This window comes from Gymnoscopelus microlampas (genome assembly GCF_963454915.1).
Source record: "Gymnoscopelus microlampas genome assembly, chromosome: 22".
Taxonomy (NCBI): Eukaryota; Metazoa; Chordata; class Actinopteri; order Myctophiformes; family Myctophidae; genus Gymnoscopelus; species Gymnoscopelus microlampas.
Window position 1 is genome coordinate 13,182,657 of NC_139959.1, and position 12,153 is coordinate 13,194,809.

General features: G+C 45.5%; 1 protein-coding gene across 1 annotated transcript; it reads right to left on the reverse strand.

Annotated features, from left to right (window-relative positions):
- Positions 1–93: 93 nt before the first annotated feature.
- lnx2a (ligand of numb-protein X 2a) lies at positions 94–11,605 on the reverse strand (the record flags this gene model as incomplete). Its single annotated transcript, XM_084049128.1, has 10 exons — positions 94–229; positions 1,087–1,245; positions 3,309–3,534; positions 4,290–4,467; positions 5,036–5,209; positions 6,029–6,448; positions 6,965–7,164; positions 7,314–7,451; positions 7,641–7,879; positions 11,199–11,605. 10 exons carry the CDS (start codon positions 11,603–11,605, stop codon positions 94–96), a joined length of 2,277 nt encoding a protein of 758 aa, XP_083905254.1.
- Positions 11,606–12,153: the final 548 nt, after the last annotated feature.

The following is a 12,153-nucleotide window of genomic DNA, read 5'->3' on the forward strand; positions in this document are numbered from 1 at the left end:
CTTTGGCCAAGGTCGTTCCCAATCTAGAACATTCTGGCTGGATTCAGTCTAGTGCGGTGGAGCTCTGCTCCCCCTGCCTTAGGAGTGGACCAGCTACGCCAAGCTGCCTGGCCATGAGACCACAGTGAGTCCAACCCGGCTGCGCTGTTCTTTCAGCATGGGCACCAGAGCAGAGTGGCTCATTCCAGCTGTCGACATCCCGTTGACTGCCACTATCATGTCACCACACCTAGGATTACAAGAAACACCAGCTATGAACGAATGTTCGTTATGGTCCCTCCCCCCTGTAGTTATAATGAGCCGATCAGGTGCAAATGCCACCCATCTGCAATGATCAAGGATATGTAAAGAAGGATGGGACACATTCTCTGCCATGGCATGCACCATGCATGCACTGAGAGGCAAACTAGAGACAAAGATTCGATGGAATGCATGGAAGTAAATGTTTAAAGAAGTGTGACCTTTGTCAGATAATCTATTCAGGAAAAAAAAGATGTACCACACTTTGTTTTCTGAACTCTTTTTTTTTATGTGCACACTATATCATTTTATTGAGGCATCTAAAGAGCACATAGTAAATTTAGTAAGGGCAGTCATCAAGACAATTGGTTGATAGGTTGTCAATAATTGACAGTCTTGGGATGACAGCCCACACTCCACAGTCAGAAACGTACTCTGCTCTTTAGATATCTCAAAATAGTATAGTAGGGCTGGGCAATATATCAAGGCATTACTATATATTATTGATCAAAAATCTTATTCTATAATATTTTGTGATAGCACCAATAGTTGAACAGTACTATGAACATTTGCTCACAGCCATAAATTAGTATAGAAAACATGTTATTAACTGAAGCGTTTGGAATGGAGGTAGAATGTATTACAGAGTTAGATGAAAGTGCCATCGACTTCCGGCCTTTACTGTATATTGACACAGTGTAAAAAGGTACCAAACTTGGAAGACAAAGAACAAAAAGTTCAGGAAAGTGGGAAGATGTTTTTTGGTCAAAGAGCCATCTCTAGTCTGGACATAGTTCTGGAACGAGGTTAGAGTATGAATCAACCAGAAGATAATTGATCACTTACTTGAGGCGGCCATCATAGTATGCAGGTGTTCCAAGGACAATGGTCTTGATAAAGAAGGCTTGGTTGCCATGGGTTTCTTCGTATCCCCCAACAATGCTGAAGCCCCAGCTGCCAGGGTGGCTCCTACGCAGTACAATCTCATGGTTACTGTAGAGGTAGCTGGAAGACAGATCAACAGGGAGCACTGTCAAAAAGGGACAGATTACCAGTGCATCATTGAGAAAGGAGAATCACAGTGTTTGAAACCGGAGAGTAGGGATGATACAGAAAGAAAGGAATAAAGGAGGCGTGATATTGCCTAAATCTGTATTCTATGGCAGTGTTTCTCAAAATATGGGTCGTGCCTATTTCTGGGTCACTGACCCATTTCTATTGGTCACGACTCACGAGTAAATATCCCTTTTTAAAAATGTAAGATTTCCAAAAAGAAAAATCTAATTCATTCAGAAATATAAAGAAACAATTTATTTGAATACATACATAAATACATACAAAAAAAACCATGCAAGAAATAGTGAAAGCAGCACATCGGCTATTTTCATTTTTTTTTTTTTAATAAGGCATAGATTATTTATTCATAATGTATTCTTTGGGTCCCGGAGAAACAAAACATTTCTTTTTGGGACTCGAGCTAAAAAGAAACCCCTATTCTAATGGCTCTAATGATGACTTCTGCATCTCGACTGGTCGGTCCATCTGTCCACCGCTTTACTCATAAAGCAAGATATCTTCTCAAAACAAATGCTGGCTGGATTGCTGCAGAATTTGCACATCTTCATGCTCCTCAGAGGATGAACACCACTGATTTTGGTGACCTCATGACCTTTCCTCTAGTCTAGTGCTACAATCTCCATTTGCACATGAGATATCTATTGACTGGATTGCCATGAGCCTTGCTGAGCACATTCAACCCCACACCCAGAGAAAGAACTAATTAGATTTTGGTGACCCCATGACCTGTTCTCTAGTGCCACCCTCAGGTCCAACTTAAAATTCTTTGTGTACAAGTATGTACTGTAGCCATTGACCAGAGGAGAAACAACCCGCTAGCTTATTGTGTTAGTCCGAGGTGAACTAAGCTAAAAGAGTAAAAGTAGAGACGCACACTATAGCTCCCATTGCCAAACTATATTGAATCATTACAGAGAGTGACGTTTCGGACCCGTGCTCTTCTTCAGAAAAAAAAGTGACATTGATGAGCAGCGCTCCTCTCCATAAGTTGAACTATTTTCCACTTGAGCCGTCCAGAGCAAGAGGACCACGGCAGAACGGCGCTGGCAGCTCAAAAAACGCTCTGTGGACACGGCCCCTAACTATAATTGATCATTCTGCGTACCTTAAGTACTTTATCAATTACTGATTGATTGAGCACTTTATTAGTCCGAAATGTAAATAGTACAGGGTACAGTAAGACATTGAAGCTAAAAGGATAACACAAAAAAGTGGACTTGTTTCCATTGTGGTCCTATGTATTCAATTCATCATGGATGGCATAGAAAATGACTACAATAATACATGTCATCAATAAATATGTATGTACAAAGGAGATGGGGAAATTACATTTACCTCCCCTATTGGTCTACTGATAGATGTTTTTCAGGCCAGAGAAACCAGTGTTACACATCCTTTAATGCAGGGGTCTTCAACAGGGGGTCCGGGACCCCTAGGGGGTCCTCAGAGTTACTACAGGGGGTCCGCCAAATCTTTGTGTGATTGATTTTTCTTTTTACCTTAACCACTTGAACCCTAGCATCCCTATTCTGAGGAGAACTTAAGCCAAAAAATAGCAGATCTACAAGCTCACAACGCCTCGCGCTGCGAGGCGTTGTGAGCTTGTAGATCGGCTATTTTTTGGCAAAGAGATGTTTGGTGTAAAGGGAAAAAAGAGCAGTCCAAGTAAACAAAAAAAGTTGAATCTGAAACACAATTTTATACAATATAGAGTAGGGGGTCCCTGCTTCATCTCTCTCTCAGCCAGGGGGTCCCTGGCCTGAAAACGTTGAAGACCCCTGCTTTAATGGATGGTGTCAGGGCATTCCACATGATTCTAGAATTACTATTAGAACATTGTGTTTTATTGTGTGACTATTTATATGTACTCATGTGTATGTGTATGTGGCCTCTGCAAATGTATATCCTCTAGCTAGTTTATTTTTGAAAATGTCTGAAAATGTTACCTCTCCTCTCTTCTCCTCTCCTCTGTGTGTGCCTTGTGTCCTTACCTGGGCAGTCCGAGCCACATGACCCAGGAGGGCGACCAGCTGGCATCATATTCGCTGTCGTGGCTATGAGGGAGCAGCTGGTCATGGTTGTGTTCCTCCACCATGCTGACCTCCAGGGCTCGTAGCTGGACTGAGGGAGAGGCGGCGCTGGCCTTCAGAGTACCCACCGCCTCGCTGTGGCTCAAGTAAGTCAGGTCTTCTCCGTTGATACTCAGTAGGACATCACCTGAAAAACAGTAGTGGTAATTAGGGGTGCAACAATTAATTTAAGTAATCAATTTAATCGATAATGAAATATTGTCGATAATCGATTGCTTAATCAAATAACTGATTAATAATCTATCCCTATTTTGGTAATGTTATTATAGCCGACTGTTTGAACTATTTTTGCACAACACCGTTGTAGGAAGGGACCGCACACTCTAATGAACTTGATGGACTCACTTATTGTTGGGGTATAAGACCTGACGAAGCCAACACTGCGAATTGTTTATATCTTACTCTCACTGTTTGGAGATACTCTGTTTATTTGCTTAGTTACTTCAATAAGTGTCTGTACTACCTATGAGTATGTAAAATAACAAAAATGAATAAACAAAACGTTTAAAAAAAAAAAAAAAAAGCCAACACCGCGAAACGCGTGGAGTAGAATAAAATGACGAAGCATGTAAGCAATGATGAAGTAATGTAATGTAATCTTTAATGTAATGTAATGTAATCTTGTAATGTAATCTTGTTTGAATGTATTCATTGACCTGAGCAAAACAATTTTCCCTTGTGGATAATAAATCAATATAATAATCGCTAAAAAAAGAATCAATAGTTGCAGCCATAATGATAATGGAGAGAGATGAAGAGCAAGAGGAAAGAGGGAGAGTGAGAAGACAGACAGACAGACAGACAGACAGACAGACAGACAGACAGACAGACAGACAGACAGACAGACAGGTAGGTAGGTTTCCAGTCAAAAAGTATGTGTACCCCGTTTGATTCGTCCATCCCTCGACAAGCAGCCATGTGGTTGAACACTGGTGACGAAGATGGGCAGCTCACCACTCTTACTGCCCCGCCCCCCTGCTACTGTCATACCCAGAGACTCATGGGGCTCTTTCTTCACTGTGATGTGTTTCTCCTTACAGGTCACACACTGGGAAAGGTCCTGAATGACACACACACACACACACACACACACACACACACACACACACACACACACACACACACACACACACACAGACACAGACACACACACACACACACACACACACACACACACACACACACACACACAGACACACGCACGCACGCACACACGCACACACGCACGCACACAATGGTGAGTAACGTAACACTGTGGCCTAGAGAGATGTGCTAAATGCCTGAAAAGATGCATCTAAATCATAGATATAAAGGAGTAGTTGGGTCATAAGCTCCCTACTTCCGTGTTCACAGTCATCAACTTTGCTGGATGACCCAATGACGCTCATTGCTATCTTCGTATCGAACAAAGCGCCACGGAAGGCCTCCATGGATTGATAACATCCTGTTCCGTGTTTGACACCGAAGCACAAACTTGCTATGAATAGAAATATCCCTTCTACACATCAGTTTCTATTACCCAAGTCTTCAAATGCAAGTATTTCCATATTCCAGATTGTTCCATTCCATCATCTATCCAAAATACCCCAAAATACCACCTGTATCTCACACACCGCTAATGTACTCACTCTGTGGGTACTGGTGCGGGACAGGTGCATGGGCACAGGGCTGGGGGTATAGCTGTGGTTGGGCAGGAAGTGTTCATGGCAGTAGAGGTCTCGGCTGGAGCTGGACTTTGGTGGTGGAGGCGGAGTTGGCTTGCTGGACCGGCCAATCAGCAGATTGACTCTTTCTCCACTGGCCTATAAAGCGGCAGAGGCAGAGGCAGCGCTGTAGGTACAGTACAAGGCTGCAGTTGCGGTGTTTTCTTATCCTTTACTTTCTTATCTTGTTCCTTACATTGTTTCTTAAATCTCTTGCAACACTTTAATGTTTGATGTATGAATTGTACACCAAGCTAGATACAAAATGTAATTAAATGATAAAAGGCTTTACATGATCTATGCAGCAGCGCAGCATAAATTCATGAATAAAATAGAAAGATTGAACTCAGAAGAGTGCATATCTCTGCCAGTACTGTGCAATTGCGGAGATACTGTGTGCCATTTCCTACATTTACCTGATATAGTGATTAAGACATTTTGCCATTGATTGTGACATTGTCCTTTGACCTTTTCAACCCTAGAGTTAAACCACTTTAACCCTGGCATCCCTATTTTGCGCATGTCATTATAGGTGAAAAGTTTCAAAAATCATTTCCAGTTTCCCACCAAGTTTCATGAAATGCGGCCCTCTGTTCTTGAGTTGTTTGCTAAAAATAGACCTTAACCTTGATTGTGGACTTGACCTTTGAGTTTTGAATTATTGTGCTGGCAATAGAAGGAATGGGGTGAAACTATAACCCTCATCCAACTCCGGTGGAGGTAAAAAAAATCTATTTTTAATACCCAATCGAACCCTCCACCATCATCCCCATAATTGCAACATTCCCAGTTTGATCCCCAGCTGTGCACCTCTCTGTCTCTGCCCCTGTTTACAGGAAACTCTCCACCATCACATCTAAATACATCAAAAGTTACCCCAAAAATTCTATTACTAAAGCCACCTCAATTGACTTCTACCTGTATGATCTGTGCTGCCTGCTCTGGGGTGCCATGACGCAGGTCCTGCTCATTGACGCACAGGACGCGGTCGTTGCTGCACAGCCGGCCGTCCTTGGCCGCCAGGCCCCCGTCCAGCAGGTCCAACACAAACACCCCGGCTTCATCTGTCCGCCGCACCAGCTTGATGCCAAGCTGCTCCGAGGAGTCCCGCTTATGAAGGGTGATTCGCAGGCTGGCCGGGCTGGCTGGCGTCCCCTCTGGGGTGGAGCACGGGGCGTGGTGACCAGCTGGCGTGGAGGAGGATGAAGAGGAGGAGGGAGGTGGTCGGGAGGTGCAGCGGCGCTCTCTCAGTACAGTCAGCTGCAGGGTGGTGCACGGGCGTGCCAGTGTGGACCGGGCAAAGCTGTGGGGTACGTTGCTGATGTCCACGTTGTTCACCTTTTTTGGGGGGATGGACATTGCAGAAAAAATTGAGTGGTGAAGGTGTAGGAAATAGAGCCTGACCGATGCCAGATCTTTTCGGTGGATGCCTATCCACCGAAAATGTTTTTTATAATGAAGAACATTTAAGTTTAATAACACAACGAACAAGCAAACTAGTAAATAAAATACACACATAAACTGTAATTTATTTGAATGAATCTATTAGACTATCTGCAAGCTCAGAACGCGTAGCATTGCGATGCTTTGTAAGCTTGTAGAGCTGCTGTTTTTTAAACATTTCGATAATTTCAGAACACGTTTGAAACTTTTGAAAAATGTTGCATATAATGATACAGAATGCCGAAAATAAGGATGCAAGGTTAAAGGTGGTTGCATCGGCTGCATAATTGCTGATACCGATGTCGTACAGTCAAATAAATGGTCGATCAGTTGGGCTCAGGTAGGAAGGTCAAATGATGACCAGGGTGTAAAACAGGTCTTGCTGAAATAGGACATCAGCAAGTTTCTCACCTGAAGGATCTGGTCCCCAGCCAGCAACCTCCCATCTCGTGCAATGACCCCGTCACGATACACTTCCTGAATCACAACGTTAATGAGGGGCGTTTCGTTGCCCCCAACAATGCTGATGCCCAGCTCGACGTAAGGGTTCGCTCTGTGTACCTCTATGGTGGTTATTTCCCCTTCAGGAAGGGAGGGCAGCTTCACACAGCCTGATTAGACACACATACAGTAGTAGCATTGCATTACAAATTCAGCCTTCAATCCATTACCTGAAAGTCATAACTCAAATGTGCTCGTCTGTTTTATTTCTAAGATCCACCCGAGAGAGGAGACAAAAAAGAAGGTAGTGATGTCACACCCTCTTCGGCGGAGAGAGGCGGAGACTCTGGGCAGTCCCAGCCGGAGGAGGCGGAGCTAACAGACCGGAGGAGGTGAATGCAGGGATTACTAAGGGGCCGCTTCACCCTGGGCACAACACATTCCAACCCTACCACACCTAGAGAGCGAGGGGGAGAAGCAGAAAGAGAGAGAGAGTGTGTCTAATCACTAGGAGTCACTACAATCAGCAATTCACCTTTATTTGCCCCATTTAAAATCTATCCCTCATCATGTTATCTAATGGTCTAATAACACTGGAAAAAACAAGCCATTTGAGTCTAGAACCATGTGCAGTGGTTTAACTCACTGTCTTCCTCTGTGCTTTCCTCAAAGGCCGGGTTGTCGAGGCCTGGACCGTCTGTCCACATGGGCACACTGCTGCAGGCTGTGGGAGGCCCAGTAGAGGGAGGTGAGGGGGTGCTCTCCCTCAGGTCTGTCTGCGATGTCCGGGGTGACCCCGGTGGGCTGGTCACCATGGCTCGCTCATCCCCGCTTTCACAGGGCGGGCTGTCCACATTTGTCTCTTGTGATTGCGTCCCTGGACACCTGCATGCAGAACAACAGTAAGGTTTAATTAAGTTGGACAGGGCCGTTTTAGCAGCCAGCCCGGGGGGTATGGGTGGCAGGGTTAAACGCATGCTGGGACAGAAGCCCATGTTTTCATGTTCCCCTTTTTTCCGAAGTCCACATGAATTGGTCAGATCTTCAAGTGTCTCTGAGCCTGATTTGGAGCATGTAATTACTTGGTTAATTTATAATTTTATATCTTTAGTGCCCTAACTTTCTTCCAGAGCATAATCTTAAAGCCCCCCTTTTCTAGAGAAAAGGATGGCCAAGCTCCCCCCTTTAATACTTAAACTCTTGAAAAAAGATTGATGCCCCGACCTTTGAGTCATGCATCCCTCCCTGTCACTTAGTAAGTCCATCACTTTTAAAAGCATACAAGGTTTTACATACATAGTGTGGTACTTGCTTGCCACCACGCGGATAGCGTAACATGCACGCACATACGCACTCTAAAGGATAATTCCTTTTAACAGGGCGTTCATGAAAGTCCTTGCGGTCTTGTTTCCAATGAGAACCTGTGAGCAATTAGGGGTTAAGAGTCTTGCTCAGGGACAAATTTCATTTCATCGACACATATGCTGACCTGGCCTGGAATCGAACCTGGGGCAACCAGGGCCTCTGGCTCCCTAGGCAGGCTCACTAACCATTCAGCTACGGCCGCCCCTCTGCGATAGTTGTCTCCATGAACCACCCCTGCCTATCCCTTCCGACGCTTACTGTAGAGCCGCCAGCACCTCACAGCATACTCATCCTCTAATAAGTTCAACTTCCTCACACTGGCCACCAGGCCTCTCAGAAACACCTTGGCCAGGCATACTTGTCATTTAATCTAATAGGCGCTGTGTGATCCTTAATCTTCAGTGGCAACAACACTGATTGACGTAATCAGACACCGACAGGCTGTCGGCTACAGCCGAGCCATCCTACCCTTCAAGCCTCAAACCCATGTCTCCTGGGCAGGGCACAGGCCAGCGCACGTGAGACAGGAGTTTAATCTTTACCCTGCTAAAGAATGTCACGTCAGCTCTCGCAATGACCTCCTTTGATCTGTCTGTAGGGGTCTTTGCTTGTCTTCACCTGGCCTGGTGGTGAGGCAAGAGGCAAAGATTTAATCCCCACACAAAGTAGAATACCCTCATCTTCTTCAGTACTGATTTGATTAAAAGGATCAGACAGGGAGACTATTGACGAGGGAAACTAAATGAGGTGTAACCGCATGCTCCAAGTGCTGCACTGTACAGTAGCTTTGGTGGCTCATTGCCAGAGCTACAAGAATGTACAGTATCATTCTTTCTCTTTCTTTGGATTAGCATCAGAACTGGGAAACATTTTAATGTCACTGTCCTGGAAATGTTGCCAGGACAGAGAATCCAGTCATTGGGACAATGGTAGGGGTCCCGTGTCAAAACAGCTGACTATGAACAAGCCTGTTAGTGTAAGAAGCAGCTTGTTGGTGCTAGCTCGTTAGGCTGAGCTTGTTAAGGAAAATCTCTTAGACTTAACAGTGTTCAGTAGGCACCGTCGTGTTTTATCCAATCGATACACTGGCGCCAATACAGCAATGAAAGCCTCTGAGTCCATAGCAACGGGGTCTGGTATACATTCAATGCAACCAATCAAAAGGTCATAAGGAATTGTCAGATAAGGTATATCTAGTCTACAGTACATGTAGGCTACACAGTGAAATCCGAATTGTTAATTTAACTGTTATAATAAAAAGCCTTTTGTACACCTACAAGGGCGACAGGTGTGTAGGAGAAGACGAAGCGGGAGCCTAAACATACTGTAGTAACAGAAAAAGCTGTCTTCAAATGCAAGAAAATACTTTAATGGGAATATAACATCAGCAGGTTATTATATATTTATCCATTATATTTATCTATTACCATTAAAATATGTTCTTGCCAATGAAGACAGTGTGCTGAAGTTTTTTCTGTTAGCTCTGAGAATGTACAAATAGACCCTTATTTACAGATCAATATAACACCCCACATTTTACTGCTCAGCTGGGTTCCCCCTTAGTTAACTACACACACACACACACACACACACACACACACACACACACACACACACACACACACACACACACACACACACACACACACACACACACACACACACACACACACACACACACACACACACACACAGAGGCACACACACACACACACACACACACACACACACACGCACACGCACACGCACACGCACACGCACACGCACACGCTCACGCTCACGCGCACGCACGCACGCACGCACACACATGCAAGATATGAAGTAAGGGAGAGAAAACAGAGAGACAGAAGAAGAGAGGGGTTGAGAGGGCAGAGAGAAAGAGTCAAGAGACTGCTATCCTGCATGGAGATGAGCTGACAGTGCCAGTTGCTGTACTCACCACAGGCCTGGGTTTCCCTTGGCCGTTTCACAGAAGAAATGGTTGAAAAGGTCTCTGGAGTTGAAGTTGCTCAGCATGGTTGCAAAATGAGAACATGAAGCCCGTTGTCAGCCAACCCATGACTGCTGTAGGTAGGGAACCACTAATCCCCCTGTCACATGATCCACACACACCAATAATCCCCTCAGGGTCTCACAGCACCGGTCCAAATGGGTCACAAGCCAAACAATGTGGATGGACAGAGTCACCCTTAAGATGAAGGCGACTCAGTCCATCCCTATTGGACTGAGATCTGTAGTATGGAGCGACTCTCCCTAGGTTCCCACCATGAGAGGGCCAATCATGAGTACGCATTTCAAGTGCACCGCCTCTTCTCCGCCATGCACTGATTTTATGGAATGATGAAGTGAATCCAGAATGCGATGTGACATGATTTTTTTTTTTTTACATGATCTAACTATGTGTATTGGTACTATGTGTATAACTATATGAAAAGCATGTGCCCACAACAATGACATACAGCAGTACGTTTCATCAAATTCATCTGCTATCTTTATTGTTTACCTGAATGACATTTAGCATGCTGTTTTCAGACCAGAGCTGCTTGAAGAGTGAAAAGTTATTAAATAGTATAAAAGTATAAAATATACTGCCCTGCCTGTTGGTGAATTTAAATTGCAAACAGCCTGCATTTATATAGCGACTTCCAATGTATGCCAGCCTATGTAACGCCAGCCTGCTCTTATGGGGTTCAGTGTCTTGCTCAAGGACACTTCGGCATGATGTAAGGAGGAGCAGTAATCAAACCAAGAACTTTACGATTCCCAGACACCCAGTCCCCCTCCAGAGTCGTTTACCATCCATGAAATCACGTCTACGTGTAAGATACTTTGTATATACCTGTGTTTGAGGTGTGCCTCCAGGTCGCAGCGGGGCATGTTGAGGGAGCAGGCCAGGCTTAAGGGGCAAGACACAGAGAGTTTATCCAGCAGCTTGTGGACCAGGATGCTGGACCTGCGACACGCCTGCAGCTGGAGGCGAGTCCTGTCCAGCGGGCAGAAGTCCCTCTCCTTCAAGAAGCTACGGAGGCAGCGGGCGCAGAAGGTGTGGCCGCATGGCGTGTCCAGCGGCTGGACCAGAGGCTGTAGGCATATGTGGCACACCAGGTCGTCGTCCACTTCCAGGCGGTAGTTATAGAGGTGGTTCTCCCAGGTCCGGTGGATCTGCCCACACTCAGGACACAGCGCCTCCAACGCGGGCGGCTCCACTGGCCCGGCAGGTCCCACCTCGCAGCCTGGACTGCCCATCGCTGATCCTCCGACCAAGATAGGCGTTTGGCACAAATGACTCCAGCGGGGGCTGTGGTTGTGGCGGGGCTGGGGAGGGAACGTGCTTCTATCCCATAAGCTTCAGAGGAAGAGCGGGTTATAGAGAGGACATCTGCCCCCCAGTGGTGGATGGCACATCACCCTGTGGGGTCACAGGTCGAAGACAGAGGGTTAAACAGCTGTATAAAAAAAACATGGGTCTACTTATGTGCTTGTCTGTTAATTTATGGGGTGAATGCTGTGTGCATGTGCGTTGACATGTCTGTATGAATGAGTGCATCGGGCATGGTGTGTGTGTGTGTGTGTGTGTGTGTGTGTGTGTGTGTGTGTGTGTGTGTGTGTGTGTGTGTGTGTGTGTGTGTGTGTGTGTGTGCGCGCGCATGTATGTGCGCCCATGTGATATAAAGAGTGAGTTTGTTGAGATTAAGCATTGCTGCTCCTGCCCACTAATCTGGCAGAATAATCTCCCTTTTGCTCTCAACTGCTGCAATCTTCCAATTCCACAGAGAGGGAATTATCTGGGATTG